Source organism: Sander lucioperca, chromosome 18 (assembly GCF_008315115.2).
Source record: "Sander lucioperca isolate FBNREF2018 chromosome 18, SLUC_FBN_1.2, whole genome shotgun sequence".
Classification (NCBI taxonomy): Eukaryota; Metazoa; Chordata; class Actinopteri; order Perciformes; family Percidae; genus Sander; species Sander lucioperca.
This window is the reverse complement of record NC_050190.1, coordinates 24,426,222-24,447,418: the sequence shown is the minus strand read 5'-3', so window position 1 is coordinate 24,447,418 and position 21,197 is coordinate 24,426,222. Positions and strand designations below refer to the sequence as shown.

The following is a 21,197-nucleotide window of genomic DNA, read 5'->3' as shown; positions in this document are numbered from 1 at the left end:
AGGACAGAAGTCACGCTGACAGTGGACACCAAAAGCACGAGGGAAATAAAGAGGAAGCATTTCAGATATGTTATCTCCCAAATGTGTTGGACATATGAAGTGTTCATATGTAATAACAATGATGTGTTAAGTCGATAATCTTACAACCTTTCATTTCAGTTCCATGAAATGTAATCTCACCAAAGGCCTGTGAAACCCACAACAGTCAGGTGATGATTATAAGTCATGCAGCCAGAAAAAGAAGTCTATTCAAAGAAAAATAGATTTTTCAGTTGATGCGTAGGAAGCTGGGAGAAGAAACAGTCATTTCCACAGCCAGCAGTGGTTTTGCGTGTGATTAAGAATTTCCACCGGACCTCCATGAGTTTGAGTCACACTGGCTTTGTTTCTCAAAGGGAGTTTTTTTTTTTTTTTTTTTTTTTTTTTTAGCAAAGTTGATGTGTAACTAAGCTGTAGATGCACGCTCCTCCCAGTGTGGATCTGAGACTTGATTCTGAAGGAAAAAAGAGCAGCATGAATGAGGATAAAATATGCCCCCAAAACCACAATACAACAGAATGTTAAATGTAGTCTTTCGGTTTCATTTATTCCCCTCACCTTAAGACTTGGTATGTTAACACAGCAAGGAAAAAAAAACTTTTACATAGATATATTTGTCATTTACTTCTCAATCCATAACACTAAACCAAGTTAAAGTTCCTGGTTAAATCACTAAAGGATGCTTTTATAGTTAAAGGATTGAGAAAATAGCCCTCTTGGTCAATGTGATTGCTCCTAAATTTCTCAATGAAATAATTGTATCCTACAGAGAAAGAGAAGAGATTACAGATTTGAGTATTGTATAGTAATTATATTGTACAAAACTGTAACGTATTGTATTGTGTAATGTAATTGTTTTGTAATACAGTGTGTTGTGTAGCGATCAGTAGGCCTACGGTATAGAATCTATGTGACACCTATGCATTTATTATGTGATATGTTCATACATTTTCTGTCAACTGCTTTGGTAACATGTTGTCTTTGTTCATGCCAATAAAGAAAATTGAATTGAATTGAGAGAGAGAGAGAGGGGGGTGCTTAGTCTGAAATCATGAAATGTTTACTTTAAAACTAAGGAGTATTTATTTTGTCCAGCAGATGTCAGTGGCAACGGTATTTTCTGTGACATGCAATTTATGAACTTTTCTAAAGTAGTTGATCATCATCAACAACAACAACTCTATTCCATGCATTAGTTCATCTTAACAAAGCCTGAATAACAAGGTTGTTCAGGAGGAAATGTCTTATCAACTGCAACTAAGAAATATTTTTTTGGTTGTGTTTGCACAGTATTCACCAGTGAATCAAAGCAATAAAAGTCTGAAAGCCATTCACTTCAATACATTCAAATTATACTTATATGCACTAAAAGGTAGAAGAAGAAAGAAAAAAAATCAGTTAATTGAAAAACCAAAACAATCAAAGGCTATACGCTTAAATACAACATGTAGAATTGGTACTACTACATACATTCCTTTACATTTTAACTATTTTGAAATACAAAGACAATGATGTACTGAAACAAAAATATTTGTCAATGTAAAATGTTAGCATAGCACTGTTCTAAACCAGGGAAAGAAATCTCAGAACGTGAATTATTTTTACCATAAAACAAATTTTCATTAATTTTGACATCTTTATTTCTCGCAAACTTTTCTAATTTTCCATTTAAGCACTTGACTCATTTCTAATGATTTTCAGCAACAAACACAAACATTACAAGTTGAAAATTCTCATTAAACTCTAGTTATCTCTTTGCAGTCAGCCGGTTCTGATTTGAGCAGCATGTTATTTATCAATAAAATGTGCGGCATGAGTTTCACATGTATAACTGCCTGTTCACCAGTCCGGAACTGAACATGTCATGAGGTGTAATCTAACTTGTGCCTTGTATCAGAAGTTCAGAACTACCAGACTGAGATGCAGCAACACTGGGAAACAGTTCACTGTGAATGTGCCAAGAATGTTTTCTTAATTAATGACTGTAAATCTGCCAAACATGAGGACAAAGCTCTATTTGGTGCACTTGGAAACTTTAAAGTAGAACATTTTTGCTTTGGATATCCCTCCACCGTTCCAGATTAGAAGAGTTTAACCTGTGTCACCAAGGAAAAATCTAATTACACGATCAGGGCTACACTAAAATGGGTCAGAAAAGCATTATCTCTTCTTGACACTCATTTTTTTTGCATTTTCCCTGCTTCCCTCTTTTCAACTGTCTTGAAACATTACTCTAAATATTATTAGAGTAATTAGAAATTAAGTTGATTTGTAAGTATACAAAAGGGAATGTACTGTAAATCATTGGATCTATCTCACTGGTGTTACTTTGAGAATTAAAGTGATTAAATGTATCCATAGCTGTCACCTTTGATTTTGAAGATGATTATCTCTGCAACACGGCATGCTTAATCTGCTTAATCTAATTTGTAAAGGTTTTATTCTGTTGAAAAATTGATTTTGTTCTCAAACACAACATCGTGTGCAACTGCAAACTACAATATCAAAACTCTGCTGGCCTGGGGCGACCCTTTGGCTCACCTGGTGGAGTGTGCGCCCCATGTGGGCTGGGTCCTTGGTGGCGGCCCGGGTTTCAGGTCCGACCTGCGGCCCTTTGCTGCGTGTCATCCCCCCCCTCCTCTCTCTCCCCCCTTTTGCCGTCTATCATTACCACTGTCCAATGAATAAATATCAAACTCTGCTGGCCTTTATGTTTTCTCTTCCAACTTCCAAGAGATTTTAACAAAGCATAAAAAAAGGAATCATTCATCAAATTTGAATTTCAGGAGAGGACTTTGACATTTGGTGACATTACCAGGTACAAAAAAAGGACATGCACGCACTTGCAGACTGACTCAGTGAGACCACCCTTATGGTTTATTACATTACATTGCATCAAGCCTCAGGAGTTAGGTTACTGTAATCAGTGGAGAAAACATCAGCTGTTTCCAGTTACCCAAAGTTGTGACTCTAATTAATTCAGTATATTGGCTTCAGACTTAGGTTCACATAATAGCACCCGTGTCTCAGAGCATCTGACCAAATTAACATAAATATCTGTCATGAGTTTGGAGAGGTTTCTCTGCTTTGAGATTTCCCAAGGTCTAACTTTGCTCAGCTTTGGTGACACATCACTCTCGTTTTAAGTAAGTCTGTCCTGTTAGGTATATAGGGAAGCCACTGCTGGTATACAGGGGCTTCTTATACTGGACTGTTGCTTCACTCAAATGTGGCTTTGTTACACAGGATATTAAAGTGTATTTGGGTATAAAGTAATAACATTGAGCTGTTAGAGCCTTAAAAACTCACTATATTGTGAAAGATATTTCTTCTTTAAACTGAGACAGAACTTCCTTGACTAAAAATATAATCTGCTCTTATTAAATGATCACTAACATATAGACAAAAAGATGGGGAAATATTAGTAAAATGATAGCTTCTTATCTCTGCTGACAGGAAAACAGTACCAGGAAGAGGATGCTGGGTTAAGCTCCTTCACATACCACTACTTCACCTAAAATGAGTTGGCTCAGCTCTAGACTGAGGCCTTTGCTTTATTGCCTGTGCACTAAGGCTGTCTGGGAACCAAAACATAATAAGAAACACATTGCTTGTGTCAAAATCCTCTCTAAAATTCATCTCAGAAAAATACAGGTTAAATGATAATGGAGCAGACTACCTGCAAAATGCGTGGCTGTGCTGAGGTTGGCACCCAATGGACAATATGAATGAACTGGAAAACACAGGAAATAACAGCAGGAAGAGATTTTAAAGGGTTTTAAAACGTAAAGCGATGTTGGGTGACCTCACTTCTTGTTGACGTTCGAAGTATTGTCAAACAAAATGGAGGCTATGCTCGTTGTCGTTGTCTAGGACAGCTCTCCTCTAGCTAACTTCCCTCTTCACGCTTCTCTCTCCTCCACTCCCCACACCCCCCTTCATGTGCACGCACACTAGCCCCCCAACCCCCACCCCCAAATCCTTCTTGTCGGCTGGAACACTGTTTGTTATGTTTCGTGGTGCAGGTTGGCGCATGTCTACAGAGGCCGCGTTTTTTTTACAGTGTGTTCAGGGGACAGGCAGCTAGTGGATAGTGAGGAGATGTTTGCTGTATGTGACAAAAAATGTTGTAGCCTAAAAAACACGTGACATCGCTTAGAGCACCTTCAAAAACAAAAATTATGCCTGACAAAATGAAATTTGGAACAAATGAAAAGAAAAGCATGACAAATGATTGATGTGAATCATTTGCTATGGCCTTCACAGTCACTACATCTCAACCCAACTGAAAACCAATGCAGTGGTGGAAGAAGTATTCAGATCGTTTACTTAAGCAAAAGTACTAATACCATATTGTAAAAATACTGTTAGTAAAAGTCCTGCTTTGAAAATGTTACTTAACTAAGTATGTAAGTATCATCAGGAAAATGTAATTAAAGTAAAAGTACTCAATGCAGAAAAATCCTTCTAGAAACTGGAAATGATCCAAACAGTTCTGTCAGTCAACTAAGATTTAATCAGCTAATCATTTCAGCTGGACTTGTAGGCCTGTATATTGTTGGGTAGTTTAATTTAGAAATAAAACATTGTATTTTATAGACTACATGTGTTTGGTGTGCAAAAATCTTAATGTGTAAAGTAACTAGTGACTAAAGCTGTCAGATGAATGTAGTGGAGTAAAAAGTACAATATTCCTGTAGCAGATGTAGCAGAGTAAAAGTAGAAAAGTGGCATGAAAAGAAAAGACTCAAGTAAAGTACAAGTACCTCAAATTTGTACTTAAGTACACTACTTGAGTAAATGTACTTAGTTAGATTCCACCACTGAACCTATGGCAGACTGTGGACTGATGTGTTAGACAGCATCGTTTACTATTGCTTTAAACTGTTGACCATCTCTATCTATGATTTACAAAATTCTCAATTTGATTCAATGCATTATATTTGTGTCTCAATTCAATCCATTTTAGGTACTCAACAAAGGTCTTTAATTAGCCTTATATTTCCTTTTTTTATTAAGAAATAAATATTATTCTCATTCATAAAATTAGGCTACATGTATATAATATTGGATTCAATGGAGTTTTCAAGAACCACGTGATGCCAAAAACCAATATGTCAGCTCAACAACCACAATGCTGTGTTCCTCCAAAGACTTTGAGCAGAACTTGAAGAGTTCGTCCTGCCTTAATTTAATCTCCAAATTCCGTTGAGAGTTAAATTTGAAAAGCCTGAAAAATCAATCATTTCAGTATGACTTATCATACACATGATACCTCCTTATGATTCCCACGCATCAAGCATGCTTTCTGAAACCAAACTACAACCAACTAAATTTTCACTTGTGTGTCCTAAAATGACCTGTAAAAATGCATAAACATAAAATATCCAAATACTTTTGTTCTGAAGTAAGATATTGCACAACATTACAGAAAAGCGTCTTCTTAATTCCCACATATTAATAAATAACTGTACTTTTCAAAAGGTTCAGATATTCTACTTATATGTATAATAGCTCACAGTTTAACAGTTCCCTGACTTGATATATAGCACCGTATTCTAATAAGGCACCCTTAAACAACAAAAATCACTTCATTCTTCTTCTGTTATGGTGTGACAAAGATCAGGCCTCACTGGCCAAAAACTGGACAATTGTACCTTGTTCTCAGCGAGGACAACAGCAGATTAACACATTAATCCATGAGACCGACCAAAATCCGGCAGCATTATCAACAACAAGTTCCCCTTTTAATGAGGAGACATGACAGAGCGATTATTGGAATTTACTTGTTTATTTGTCAGACGTGAAGCTCCAACTTCTGCTCAAAAAGATCAAGTTCAAGCTTCACACGAGAGGTTTTAGATACTGATGAATACACAATATGTGCATGAATGAAACAAATTGAGATTAAGAGGTTCACTTTATTTATGATCAAGATGATTTACTTCATGTTTTTTTCAGTATGCACTTTGTTTTAGGACTTTTCATCACATAAACTGAATCCTGAATGCAATTACCCAGTCAGGCAACAATTCAGTCCATGTTAATGTAACAGCACAACTGCTTTGACAGTTTTCCTCGTTTTATGGGAAATGACTAAGTCTCTTTTAAAAAGAAATGGTCAAAATAATAAAAGCTATACATAATATGGCAGCCTAGCCCTTTTTTTTGCATCAACCTTAGAAACAACTCATCTGGTGCAGCTGCATTATATTTCCAATGAAAATATATCTTTAAATATTTATCATAGGCTACTTAGTATTTCAAAGTGCTGTAACTTCAACCGTAGCTGTGCACTGACGTGAACGTGCACGCCGGTGCAGGTCCGCGCGTGTTGCTGGGACATTTGCTTCATCTGAGGACGCGCTGAGTTTTCTCTGCAGGTTTTTTTTTTTTTTTTTTTTTGATGCAGCGGGAGGCGTTCTGGGCCGGTCCGGGCCGATCCAGGCTCACAGGCTCATGTGATCCTGCTGGGAGGTGTTTGGCTAAAAGACTTTCTCAACATCCAGGCTGCAGCATTTGAGAGCTAACCCGTCTCTCTCACGGAGCTACCGGATTGCTTTATTCAGTGCACATTTGGGACATTCCCATCACTTGAGCGGCTCATTCCGGAGAGTGACGCGCTGCAGTTCCGATAATGGGAGACGCTCAGTCTGCGCATCGGGAGGGCAAGGAGGATGCAGCGGCTGAGGGGGACAGCGGAAAAGTGGATGATGCTCAGACTGAGCAGAATATTGAAGACGAGGTATCATCTTATTTCCCACAGATCCAGATTGCTGACATAGGCTTACTGCAGATAACTACCATGTTTACAGAAAAAACTTATCTATAATGATTTCCCATCCTCTTATCTATGCATTGAGGATTTTCAGTAACACATTACTTGGTATAAAGCCTCTTATATTTCCCAAACTGTGTGTTACAAAAATGCTGAGGCTGGAATTTGTTGTTGTCAGTGCAGGTGCTGCTTGCCAACACATCCATTATCCCCAAGAAAAAAAAGAGAGTAATTGTCCCATATTAATGAATGCCATTGAGCACATCAAGCTTACTTTATTCAGGTGCAGAATAAAGCCATTACTAATTAATTCCTAGTAAAACATAGAAGTTGTTGAACATTTGTGCTACTTACTTCTTATTTTGTCAAAGTTTAGGAATCGTGAATGCCCCCTTGGTGATTAACTTTTGCTTTGGTAGTGTGAGGCTAACATAGTCTGAGCTGTTGGTGCCTTTCTGAAGACCCTGTTTTTACTGTTTTACTGAAGCAGCAAAGGTTTGCATTTACGGTAGATGAAAGGAAACAGTGTGGAGGAATAATGACCTTTCATTCTTAGAGGAACCTGAGTGAAGCCCAGGGGAGAGATGGAATTTCCCCTTTGCTACACTCAGCAGAAGGCAACATCGATTACTTGTGTACAACATGATCACTGGTTCATGCAGAGCAGGATGTAAATTAAACAGCACTGTACTGTGAGAATGAAAATAATGTAGCTATTAATGTCTTGTGAGCTATAATCATGAGACTGTTGTTTTAATGACAACTTTAACCTTTGTGACTTGGGTGATTACATTATTAGGATGGAATGCTAAGTATGCCACTGTTACAAGCGATCATTTCATTTTGAATAAAGTCTAAAGACTGAAGTTTTCAAGTAAGTAAGTAAAAAAAAAATGAAGAAATAGTTTCTCAATGTTAGTCACCTTTAGCGTAATGCTGTATTCTTTGTCACACACATTATTGGCACTCTTTTTTGCAAAACCCCAAAGTTTGGTTGTATTTCAACTGCTTTATACTTAGTAAAGTCCATTTAAGGGCAGTCAATCATTTTGGTTCAGTGTGACAGAAAACACAGCAACAAGTTCACATGTTGTGTTACAAACACAGCACCTAACCTAGGTGTGTGCATGTACAATGGTGAACATTAGACTGGAAAATCAGCTCACAGCGATCCATAATCAACTTATGGTCTTTGATTTTTGGCATAATCATGTTTAATTTAAATATAGAGTGTTGGGTTTTTATCTCTACATTTAGAGAGGGGAGCTGGTTCTTGTGTTTCAGAAAATGTAACCTATAGGCTACATTATAGCTAACATATTTAAAAAAGAAAAAATGTTAACGTCAAAGGCCGCTATAAGCCACCAAAATAACACCTATACCTGATTCATCAAAAAAGATTACACACAAAAAGTGTGCATCACTACACTATGTGTATCATGCTGTGGCAAAACATGTAAAAACTGTCTGGAAATGAATCTACTCTATCAATGTCCAACAAGTCTTAGCAGGTATAGGCAGGTGCCAAACGACCCTAACAGCTGTTTAATTATGTTGTTTCTCCACAGTAGTTGAAAACTTTCACCAGCTCAGACTTTCTAGACTAATCTGGTTTACGGATTTGAGATTTGGATAATTAGGGTTGTCTAACTGTAAGACTACCATCACACCCACACAACAGTGACTTGACTGTTGTATACAAAATAGGACTTTGGAGCCCCATTTAATCAAAGATTGAAATTGTTTGTTTCATGGAAGTACAAATTCTGTTGGATTTATTTAGATTTTTCTCCAGCTAAAAGCATACGAGAAAATGGTTGTTGCTATATATTTCTTTTAACTGAAAGCTAGTGAGCTAGTGAAATTACTATTACAAACTAGAACATGTTTAAAATTGACTGCTAAAAGATGGGCAATAGATTTTCTAGCTTCCATACAATCTAATATTTGCCTCAGGAGCAAAGGTACATTGTACATTTTATGTTTTGTGCTTTGTTTCAGCCTCTCAAAAACAATGGGCAGATCTCTGAGATCAATGGAAAAGCAGACGGCTCTATAGCAGAAGTTGGTCACTGTGAGGATGAGATCGATGCAGAGGGTGGGTACTCTATTACTATTACTGCTTATTGACAGACAATGTCAGCCTAATTTCAACAGACGCACAGAGATGGGGACTTGAGTTTCAGACTCGGACTCAAGTCGCACTTAAAGGTGCTCTAAGTGATGTGACGAGTTTTTTAGGCTACAACATTTTTTGTCACATACAGCAAACATCTCCTCACTATCCGCGAGCTGACTGTCCCCTGAACACACTGTAAAAAAAACCGCAGTCTCTGTAGACAGCCCAGTCTCCACAAACGCCAACAAAAACAAACTGCGCCAACCTGCACCACCAAACATAAACAGTGTTCCAGCCAATAACTGAGGAGAAGGAGCTGGTTGAACCATCACTGCAGCAGCATTAGCCAGTAGGCTACTTCCACAATGCACGTTCATGACTCAACCAACTCCTCCTTGTCGGTTATTGGCTGGAACACTGTTTGTTATGGTTCGTTGGGCAGGTTGGCGCAGTTTGTTTTTGTTGGCGTTTGTGAAGCCTGGGCTGTCTACAGAGACCACGTTTTTTTACAGTGGGTTCAGGGGACAGTCAGCTAGCAGATAGTGAGGAGATGTTTGCTGTATGTGACAAAAAATGTTGTAGCCTAAAAAACGCGTCACATCACTTAGAGCACCTTTAAGTCGCACACACAGTGACTTCAGACTTGACTTGAGACTCCTCCTCAAAAGACGTAACAAGTAATACGTAACATATCTGCTGTGCGTGGCCACCGAGAGAGAGGACAACAAACATGTCGACCACACCGGCAGCTGCTGTGCCATTGATCATAAGCTTTGGCTTTAAAAAAAACTGCATACAACAAGCCCCAACAAAAGAAGCGCTGAATGCTAAATCTTTGGTATCAGGACAAAGGATTCCGGCTCAACAACATAACATTTTATCAGGCACCTGAAAACGCACCTGCATAGGTTAGCAATCATGTTTAGCTCAGCATTGGCCATCTAATGTGAGCTTGCTTATTGCTTTAGCCACAACCTACAGGAGGATAACTCCGACTGTCGTTTATTAGATGTTATGAAAAGATGAATGAGCATTTGTTTATTTGCCAAACTTATGGTAATAGATACATGTAATAATTTACATCCCGCTGGCAGCAATGCTTTGAATTCCCTATATATATAGCTATGCAGTGTTCTAAGTAGGGCTGCAGGATGAGGAAAATATGTGATAACCTTGTTGAATATCGCGATAACGATATTACTTGTGATAAATCAACAGATATTAAAGTTTACTCACTTCTGCATTTCTGCTGCTTTCAGTATTCTGCTAAACAAATTAAGCATTGCATTGAATATAAAAGGCACCACTAAAAAAAGAATGACAGTTTCTTTTTAAAGTGTAATTTTCTACTGATATTTTCTTTCAACTAACACAAAAAATCTAGTGTCTATCGCAATATGTCGCAGCCTTTCGCAATGTGTATATTGCGTCAGTTGATATTGCGATGAGGATAAAAAACGATATATTGTGCAGCCCTAGTTCAGCCCTAAGCAGCCTGGAATGAAACACAGCAGGTCATACAACACTCTTAATAACCACAAGAGACTTGAGACTTGACTTGAACTCTAGCTCAAAAACTTAAGACTTGACCTCTAGCTCAGAGACTTGTGAGCTGACCCGTAACTTGTTAGATTTCAGCTGATAGAGTGTCATCTCCATCTTTTACAGTTCTTGCAATCCAAGTTTTAATATTTCATTTATTTCCTGGTTTAGCTATCCTTTCATCAGACGAAGATGTTTCAGAAACAGAAAAGCCGCTTAAAGAAGAAGAAACACCATTAAATGTTGAAATTAATGAAAAGGAATCACCCAATGAAGCTGATGCTAATGAAGATGTACCCCTGGAAATTACTGAAATGGATGCAAAGCAAAATGACATCAATGAAAGTTTTAGGAAATTTTTCAGAAACATTGGTTTGAATTTGACAGTGAAGAGGGGCTCAGGTGAAATAGCAACAGATGTGCCTGATGAGACCAACAAGGTAGAACCAAACAGAGCAGAAGACGTCGAGGATACCACAAAAGAAACCACAAGTGAGAATGCTGAACAGAATGCTGATGTGAACATTACACAGGAGACTTATGATAATGATTCAACAACATGTCCTACCCTGACAGACGTTACATCGGACATTCTAGAAAATGCAGAGGAGAAAACAGAAGAAACCAAAGAGGAAGTTGAATCTGATAATGTAGATGCAGCAATGACTTCACCTGTAGGAGAACATGCACAACAGGATGCCACACCTGAAGAAGAGTCACATTCCACATCTCCATGTAGCCCTGAAGAAGAAGTGGTTGTGTCTCCAATTAAAAGATTTTTTACAACTGGAATCTTTTCTGGACTACGGAAGAAAAAGAAGCCTGCAGAAGATGAGACAACTGACAAAGAACCGGAAGACAAGGGAGGAAAGGAGGTCGAAGAGACGAGAGAACAAACTGTACAAGACAAACAACAGGATATAGAGGAGATTAGTCTAGGTGTTGACGCAGCTGCAATTGAGACAGAACATAAAGAAAATATACTTAAAGGGGAGATCCTGTCTGCAGTATCAGCTCAGGTGATGGATGCATCTGCCATAGATCCATCAACCATCATTGTCACTGAGCCTGACATTCTGAATTCTCAAGAGAAGGACAAGGTTCAAGCAAGTCCTCTTAAAAGGCTGCTGTCAGGGTCTAGTTTAAAGAAACTATCCAAAAAGCAAAGAGGCAGGAAATCAAGTGATGCAAAGCTGTCTGACTCTGGAGAACATGTTTCAGATCAGCTCCTATCATCTACTGGGTCAGCTGAGAATCAGAAAGAAGAAGGTTGTGCACAACACTCTGCAGAGGCAGTAGGAGAGGAGGATGGTGCATGGGCTTCCTTCAAAAAACTTGTGACTCCAAAAAAGCGCATAAAGAGATCCTCCTTAAGTAATGAAGAGACACAAATCCCAGGTTCAGTAGAAGAACCAAAACCAAGTGAAGGAGGGCAAATATCGGATCTCAGCACAGAGGAAGGCAAAAAACGAAAAGACTCATCTGTTTCATGGGAATCTGTTTTGTGTGGATCTGGCAGGAGAAGAAGCCGAAAAACTTCAGACTCTGAGGACGAAATACTTCAAATTGATAAGCAAGATGATGGATCTAAACATGGTACAGAATTGGCCCTAGAAAGTTCTAATGAGGTTGATGAAATGTTAGCCTATTCCCCCAAAGAAGCAGGAAGTTCTTCAGAGGGTGATGGAGGGTCAACATGGAAATCATTGAAAAGACTTGTCACCCCGAAAAAGAAAGCCAAGGATGAGGATGAAAGCAAAGATCATGTACAATCTGATAGTGAAGTTACTCAAGATGAGTCCTCCTTTTCAATAAAGAAACTCCTACCAGGACGAAAAAAGAGGAAGTCTGCCGAAAGGCAAGACCAAGTATCTTCAGATGAAGCTGATAAGGACGTAGCTTCAGGTGATGAAGACTCTGAGACACCAGCTGTGGTTCCATTGTCTGAGTTTGATACAGTTGAGACTGAGGTTCACATACAAACACAGGCAGACGTAGAAAGTCACATACCCAAGGAAGGAGACCATGAACTCCAGCAAGATCTTCTAGATCAGATGGTTGAACCAGTCATACCTTGTGACAACCTGCAAACTGAAGTAAAGGAAGTCCAAGACAATGTTGTTGCTTTAGAAAATCAGGCGTCTAAACCCCCAGCTACAAATGAAGAACCTGGTGATTTTACAGAATCAATCAGTAAACAACAACTCAGTGACATCCCAGAGGAGGCCACTCCAGCTTCAGCCACTGAGGAGGCAGCTAGAGATGACACTATAGCAGAGGACCTGATAGAGATCACATCTGAGGCCATTACTGCACCAGAACCATTAGATATTACCCTGGCAGATGAAACTGAGATGATCTCTGCAGTTTCCCAGTTATCTTCAGAGTCTTCAAAAACATCTGGCAATACAACACCAGTACCAGCAGAATATGACTTCATGGAAACAGATGTGCTCCTGCATCAGGTTGTTGAAACAATTTCCATAAGCCCAAACACAGTTCCAGTTTGCTCAAATGAGCTAAGATCTGAAAGAATGGTGTCTGTTTCGCATCAAATACTTGAAACATTTGTAAAAGAAGAGCCAACAATTCTGGAAATACACCGAAGATTAGATGCAACTGCCATTAACACGGGTCTAAATGTTGAAGAACTGGACACAATTAATGAACTTGCAGCTACCACTGAAACAGAGAGCATATTTGAAGTCAATGACTCTTATTCCACAGAGTTTGTATCTGAAGTTCCTACTGAAGAGTTTCACACTGCTGAAATTGCTGTAGATGAAGTGCATGAGGTCAACATTACACATCAAGAAGACAGCTTAAAAGAATTAGAAAGTATCGATGAGAGCCATCATCTGGTCGAATGCCCATCTGAGATAAATGCAGCTGTGTCTAAAGATATATTACCTGAAGGTGACAAAATTGTCCCAGATGAAGGTTCTCTAGTTAAGGCACATCAAGCTAAAACGGAGCCCCCAAAAATTGACGCTCAAGAAGCAGATTCAGCTGCTATAGTAGCAGATGAAACTAAGGATGGGGCTATGGAGCAGGAAGTCCAAACTGTGACAGAAAAGGAAGATCAGATCACGCATAATATCACAGATCAAATTCAAGTTAAGGATAAAGATCAGGAAATAATATTGGAGGACATCACAGCAGCCAAAACAGTTACATATGAACTCAAAGAAGAAACAGTGCCTCTAACTGAAGTCAACATGGAGCCAGAAAAGGAAGATGAAATAGTAACAGATGCCAAAACTGGAAATGGTAAAGTACCAGAAGCATTTGACACTGTGCAAGCCTCCACATTAGATTTAGGGGAAGGTAGTGTTCAATCACAAGAGGAGGAAGTAAAATCAGAGGACATTCCAACAATAGAAACAGTTACAGAAAAACCCAAACAGACAGAGGAGCATCTCACTCAAGTCAATGTTGAGCCAGAAAACAAAGAACTAAAAGCAAATGCTGTCAAAAGTGAACATATTCAAGAATCAGAAGCTGTTCAAGTACACACATTAGCTTCAGAGGAGAGCAGTGTTCAATCACTTGAAAAAGACGTCATATCAGAGGATGTTCCAGAAGCAGAAACAGTTACAGATGAACCTAAAGAGGAACCAATACCTCTCACTGAAGAAAAATTTGAGCCTGTGGAGGCTTCCCAAACTGAACATGCTCAAGAATCAGGAGAAGTATTAAAAGCTGTTCAAGCACCCACATTAGATTCTGAGGAGAGCAGTGTTCAATCACTTGAAAAAGTGTTAATATCGGAGGATGTTCTAGAAGCAGCAAAAGTTACAGGCGAACCTAAAGAGGAACCAATACCTCTCACTGAAGAAAAACTACCAATGGAAGCTGTGAAAACTCAACATGTTCAAGAACCAGAAGGGGTCAGTGGTCAATCACTTGAAGAAGAGGTCAAATCAGAGGACGTTCCAGAAGCAGCAACAGTTACAGATGAACCTAAAGAGGAAACAATACTTCTCACTGAAGACAAATTTGAGCCAGTGGATGCGTCCAAACCTGAACTTGTTCAAGAACCAGAATTATTTCAAGCTGTACAAGGAGCCATACTAAATTCAGAGGCGGGTAGCTATTTATCACTTGAAAAGAAAGTAATATCAGAGGAAATCCCAGCAGTGGAAACAGTTACAGATGAACCCAAACAGGAAACAGAAGTGAAGGTTGAGCCAGAACAAAAACTACCAATGGAAGCTGCGAAAACTGAAAATGTTCAAGAACCAGAAGAGGTCAGTGGTCAATCACTTGAAGAAGAGGTCATATCAGAGGACATTCCAGAAGCAGCAACAATTACAGATGAACCGAAAGAGGAAACAATACTTCTCACTGAAGTCAAGTTTGAGCCAGTAGAGGCTTCCCAAACTGAACATGTTCAAGAACCAGGAGAAGTATTAGAAGCTGTTCAAGCACCCCCATTAGAATCTGAGGAGAGCAGTGTTCAATCACTTGAAAAAGTGTTAATATCAGAGGATGTTCCAGAAGCAACAGTTACAGGTGAACTTAAAGGGGAAACAATACTTCTCACTGAAGAGAACCTTGAGCCAGTGGATGCTGCTAAAACTGAACATGTTCAAGAACCAGAGTTATTACAAGCTGTGGAAGCAGCCACATTAAATTCAGAGGTGGGTAGCTGTCTATCACTTGAAAAGAAAGTAATATCAGAGGAAATCCCAGCAGTGGAAACAGTTACAGATGAACCCAAACAGGTAAAAGAAGTGAGGGCTGAGCCAGAAGAAAAACTACCAATGGAAGCTGCCAAAACTCAACACGTTCAAGAACCAGAAGGGGTCAGTGGTCAATCACTTGAAGAAGAGGTCAAATCAGAGGATGTTCCAGAAGCAAAAACAATTACAGATGAACCTATAGAGGAAATAACACTTCTCACTGAAGTCAAGTTTGAACCAGTAGAGGCTTCCCAAACTGAACATGTTCAAGAACCAGGAGAAGTATTAGAAGCTGTTCAAGCACCCCCATTAGATTCTGAGGAGAGCAGTGTTCAATCACTTGACAAAATGTTAATATCGGAGGATGTTCCAGAAGCAGCAAAAGATACAGGTAAACCTAGAGAGGAACCAATACCTCTCACTGAAGAAAAACTTGAGCCTGTGGAGGCTTCCAAAACTGAACATGTTCAAGAACCAGAGTTATTTCAAGCTGTACAAGGAGCCATAATAAATTCAGAGGTGGGTAGCTGTTTATCACTTGAAAAGAAAGTAATATCAGAGGAAATCCCAGCAGTGGAAACAGTTACAGATGAACCCAAACAGGAAACAGAAGTGAAGGTTGAGCCAGAACAAAAACTACCAATGGAAGCTGCGAAAACTCAACATGTTCAAGAACCAGAAGAGGTCAGTGGTCAATCACTTGAAGAAGAGGTCAAATCAGAGGACGTTCCAGAAACAGCAACAGTTACAGATGAACCGAAAGGGGAAATAATACTTCTCACTGAAGTCAAGTTTGAGCCAGTAGAGGCTTCCCAAACTGAACATGTTCAAGAACCAGGAGAAGTATTAGAGGCTGTTCAAGCACCCCCATTAGATTCTGAGGAGAGCAGTGTTCAATCACTTGAAAAAGTGTTAATATCAGAGGATGTTCCAGAAGCAGCAAAAGTTATAGGTGAACCTAAAGAGGAAAAAGAAGTGAGGGCTGATCCAGAAGAAAAACTACCAATGGAAGCTACCAAAACTGAACATGTTCAAGAACCAGACGGGGTCAGTGGTCAATCACTTGAAAAAGAGGTCATATCAGAGGACGTTCCAGAAGCAGCAACAGTTACAGGTGAACCTAAAGAGGAAACAATATTTCTCACTGAAGTCAAATTTGAGCCAGTGGATGCTTCCAAAACTGAACGTGTTCAAGAACCAGAGTTATTTCAAGCTGTACAAGGAGCCATAATAAATTCAGAGGTGGGTAGCTGTCTATCACTTGAAAAAGTGTTAATATCAGAGGATGTTCCAGAAGCAGCAAAAGTTACAGGTGAACCTAAAGAGGAAAAAGAAATGAGGGCTGAGCCAGAAGAAAAACTACCAATGGAAGCTACCAAAACTGAACATGTTCAAGAACTAGAAGGGGTCAGTGGTCAATCACTTGAAGAAGAGGTCATATCAAAGGATGTTCCAGAAGCAGCAACAATTACAGATGAACCTATAGAGGAAATAATACTTCTCACTGAAGTCAAGTTTGAGCCAGTAGAGGCTTCCCAAACTGAACATGTTCAAGAACCAGGAGAAGTATTAGAAGCTGTTCAAGCACCCACATTAGATTCTGAGGAGAGCAGTGTTCAATCACTTGAAAAAGTGTTAATATCAGAGGATGTTCCAGATGCAACAGTTACAGGCGAACTTAAAGGGGAAACAATACCTCTCACTGAAGAGAACCTTGAGCCAGTGGATGTTTCCAAAGCAGAACATGTTCAAGAACCAGAGGTAATACAAGCTATACAAACAGTCACATGCGCTTCAGGGGTGGATAGCCTTCTATTACTTAAAAAGGAAGTAATATCAGAGGATATCCCAGCAGTGGAAACTGTTACAAATGAACCCAAACAGGAAACTGACGTGAGGGCTGAGCCAAAAGAAAAACTACCAATGGAAGCTGCCAAAACTGAACATGTTAAAGAACCCAATGTATTACTATCTAATGTCAAAGAAATTGTAACTGAAAGCAAAACTGAGGAAGGGACATCAGTGTATGTGGATGTAGTCACAGAATGTATTGAGAGAGATAGTGCTAAGGAACTTGAAAAGCAAATATTGGTGAAAGACGATCCCAAACCAGACAATGTCAATGTCAGTATAGATGAAATTGAGAGTGAAGTTGTGGCACAACTGGACCACTCTTTAGAGATAACAGAAGATCAGAAAATAGTGAGTATAACACAAGATCTTGGTGTTGAGCAGGAAGAATGCATCCCTGAAGATGAGTTACAAACATTAACAGCAGTTTGTGTATCCTTTGTTAACGAGGAAGAAAATAATGTTCTGGTCCTAGAAAAGACTGCATTTACTGAAGAAACCCCAGCACCTTGTGTAGACAATGCTGCAGTTACAAATAAACTCAAACATGAAGTGCATATCAGTACAGTGCAAGTCAGTGTAGAGGTAGAAAAAGAAAGAGAGATAAAGACTGCTGAAGTTGAGCATGCTGTAGTGGCGCAAGTAGTCACATGTAATCTCAAAGATGTCTCAGCTTCAACACCTGATGATTTGATAGAGAAAACATCAGCTGTTACTGAACCCTTGATAGATAGAGGGACAAGTGAGCTAGTGTTCAAGGAGGAAGTCGAGACTGCCACGCCATTAGTGAAAGATGATGTGGTTGAGACAGCAGAGGAAGGCAGTATGGTTGTGATGATGCATGTGCCATCAGTAGAGTTCGAAGACAAACACAGAGTTCAAGTGCAGGTGGTCGATGTCAATATAAAATCAGCTGAGACAATTGTGGACACAGTGCAAGAGGTAGGGGTAACAGAGGCCAAAGAAGTCATATATTTTTGTCAGGAAACGCTTAAAAAGGTACACAATCTCTCCGCAACTCCAGAGATTAATAAGGAATTAATGAATGAGGAAAACAAGGTGACCATTCAAGAAGTTATTCAACATGTAAAGGAGAACGTACCTGAAATAGTACCTGAATCAGTGGTTGATAACTTGGAACAAGAAGTTATAAAACAGCCAGATGCTGTGACAGAAGTGAGCGAGATGGTTGAAAGTGACACAAATGAAGTGGAGGATCAAAAAGTGATGGAGGATAATATTGCAACAATCAGAGAAAGACAAGATGAAGCGCCTGCTGTCATTAGTGATGTCTCTGCAACTGAACAGCAAGTGTCTAAGGATCTCATGCAAACACCTGATATTCCAGGAAGTTTAGATGTCTCTATCCATGATCACAAAGAGGATTTGGAGGAAACTAAAGCTAAACAGGAAAAATCAGAAGCAGGTGTTACAGCAAAAGAGGTCAAATCATCATCAGAGGAATTAGATGTGAAAACAATTAATGAAGAAGCCCAAATTACACACATTGCTCAAAGTCCAATTGTAACACTTAGTAACACTAACTTAGTAGCCCCCCAAAATACTGGAATAATCTCCTCAATAGCTAATGTGGAGTCCCCTTCAAGTCTTTCTTTTGAATTCAAACTTAATATACAGTTTGGACAAGCAAAAGCAGCTTCCCTATCATCTACAACAGAGAGAAATGAACCCGTGAAAAAGACAGAAGTGTCTGAGGTCAGAGTTCAGGCAGTAGAGGTAGTAGAACCCGTAAAGCCAATAAATCCAACACAAAGAGCTGAGAGCCAGAAACAGACAGAGCTAAAGGAGGTCGCTGTTCAGGCAACAGAACCAGTGGCAAACTTAGATTCAACAGAAAGAGCTGTGATCACGACTCAGCCTGTACTGCTGGATATTGGCATCCAAGCAATGAAAACAGTTGAACCCGTAGAACAAATCGAATCAACAGAGAGAGTAACCTCCAGTGTCCAGGCAACAGAAACAATAAAACCAGTAATACAAGTAGAGAAAGGAGACGTGTTCCTGAGTCAGCCAGTACTCTCTGAAGCTTGTGAACAAGAAACAAAAGCAGAAACGCCTGTTCAACAAAAAGAGGAGGAAAATGACCAGGATGTGTGGATGGATGCAGAGGAAGACATTTCCACTCAAGAGAAAACAGAGGTGTCTCTTCATGAGGTGGAGGAATCTGTTGAACTTCCGACAGAAAGCGAGCAAGTAGAAAAGGCAGGACTTGAAGATGAGGTTGAAATGGTTCCTAATTCCAAAACTGAGGAAGAAGAAAGTCAACAGGAAATGCACAAAGCAGATGGAAAATGTGAAATTGAGAGTGATGATGAAGATTTTGCTGTTGCACTTGAGCATTCTGAAACTCAAACTGCAAGCATCACTACGATGGAGCGGAATTAATTTCACTCAACTTCAGTGTCACTAACCGGTGAGATTCTCCCTTTGCTCTTGTTTTAGTGTAATGTTTACAATATTTGGCCCAGTAATCGACTTGATCTTACACTGAAATCATGCACATTAACTGGAACATCCAAATTCATTAATATCATGCTACATTTTTTTTCATTTCAAGGTTGGACAATCAAAAAGGAAGCCTCAAGTTTGTAAGAAGTTTTCAAAAAGCCATTAAAGAGTAGCACTGACAGTGGTAGAAGAACACAGGAAACAGCATTTGCTGCTTTTATTTGACATTATGTTCAACAAGAGATATACCAATATTTACTGTTGAAACTTGTCTTGATTTTAGAGCTGCAAAGATTAATCAATTAGTTGCCAACTATTAAATTAATTGCCAACTATTTTGATAATTGATAAATCAAGTCTTTTTTAATAACAAAAAAGGAAAGATTTTCTGATTCCAGCTTCTTAAATGTGAATGTTTTTTAGTTTCTTCACTCCTCTATGACAGTAAAGTGAATATCTTTGAGTTGTGGACAAAACAAGACATTTGAGGACGTCATCTTAGACTTTGAAAAACACGGATCGACATTTTTCACCATTTTCTGACATTTTATAAACCAAACAACTAATCGATTATTTGAGAAAGTAACCCACAGATTAATCCACAATGAATATAATCGTTAGTTGCAGCCCTACTTGATTTGTAAGCTTATTTTATTATCAGTAGTAGTATTATAATTATTACAAAGTGTGTGATTAATGAGAGGTCTGGCAAGTATCAACTAGAAAAGTGCTAGGCTTGGCTCAGGAGACATGCGGTGTGATTCTAGAGGTTTGACAGTTAACTACATCCATTTTGCAATGGTCTCTTTCAACAAATCTAATGAGTTGTTTGCTACGTAGTGCAATTTCGCATTACTAATCATGTCAGATCTTTTCAATTATAAATCTTTTTTCAAAGATTTAAGAGATATACGTAAAACAACATCAATAATATCTGATGTGATAGGATATCTAATCCCTACTGACCCAATTGTTTTGTTACTTAATGATGACTCTAAATTACACCTGCTTGGGAGACAGAAGAAAATTTGGCTAGCCGGATCAACCGCGACCAAGAAAATGATAGCTCAGCACTGGCTCCCCCTCCCCACTTGCTTTGTATAAAACAGTGGTTGGCGTATTTCCTAGACATAGTTCTGCTTGAGCTCTCTACAGCAAGGATTAACAAAGCCAAATCATCGACTATAGACCTATGGAAAAACGCAGCAGCACAAGTATCAGTCCTAATGACCTCAGCATCACAAGAATTAGAGGAAAGTGACTAGGCAAGGTGTGATTTCTGTTTTTATTTTCGTTTATTTGTTTGTTTGTTTTTGTTTTCCTCGAGACTGCAGAGGGTGGGAGAGGGTTGTAGTTCTTGTTCAATTGTGTTTGTCTGTTCAAAAATATAAAACCAATAAAAAATTGATCTTAAAAAAAAAAGATTTAAGAGATGAATGTATATGTCGAAGAGATTAATACCAGTTTTGTTAACGGTTTTGTGCTTCAAATTCATTTGTGTAAGTATTAAAAAAAAAAATTAGTTCATAATGTATGTGACCCAGGCACAGGACAAATGTTCATTTATCTTGACACACAAGGATGCTACTAGTAGTATATGTAGCTATTTCACAGCCTTTACTACGTATCATCTTTGTTCATAAAGTGTTATGTCATTCATTTGTTTAATCATTTCAGTTATGTTCCCATGGGATGTATGCAGGTAAAACCAATG

The 21,197-nt window shown here is 38.9% G+C and overlaps 1 protein-coding gene across 2 annotated transcripts; it reads left to right on the top strand.

Moving 5' to 3' along the window:
* The first annotated feature begins 6,485 nt into the window (after nt 1-6,485).
* akap12a (A kinase (PRKA) anchor protein 12a) lies at nt 6,486-19,861 on the top strand. 2 transcript variants are annotated; one of them, XM_035994762.1, is made up of 7 exons: nt 6,486-6,784; nt 8,819-8,915; nt 10,650-14,037; nt 16,435-17,672; nt 17,769-17,979; nt 18,124-19,448; nt 19,593-19,861. In XM_035994762.1, exons 1-6 carry the CDS (start codon nt 6,677-6,679, stop codon nt 19,418-19,420), a joined length of 6,339 nt encoding a protein of 2,112 aa, XP_035850655.1. In that variant the 5' UTR covers nt 6,486-6,676; the 3' UTR covers nt 19,421-19,448; nt 19,593-19,861. The 2 variants fall into 2 exon arrangements, with proteins under 2 accessions (XP_035850655.1, XP_035850654.1); XM_035994761.1 differs by having other exon boundaries at nt 17,769-19,448.
* The last annotated feature ends 1,336 nt before the right edge of the window (nt 19,862-21,197 follow it).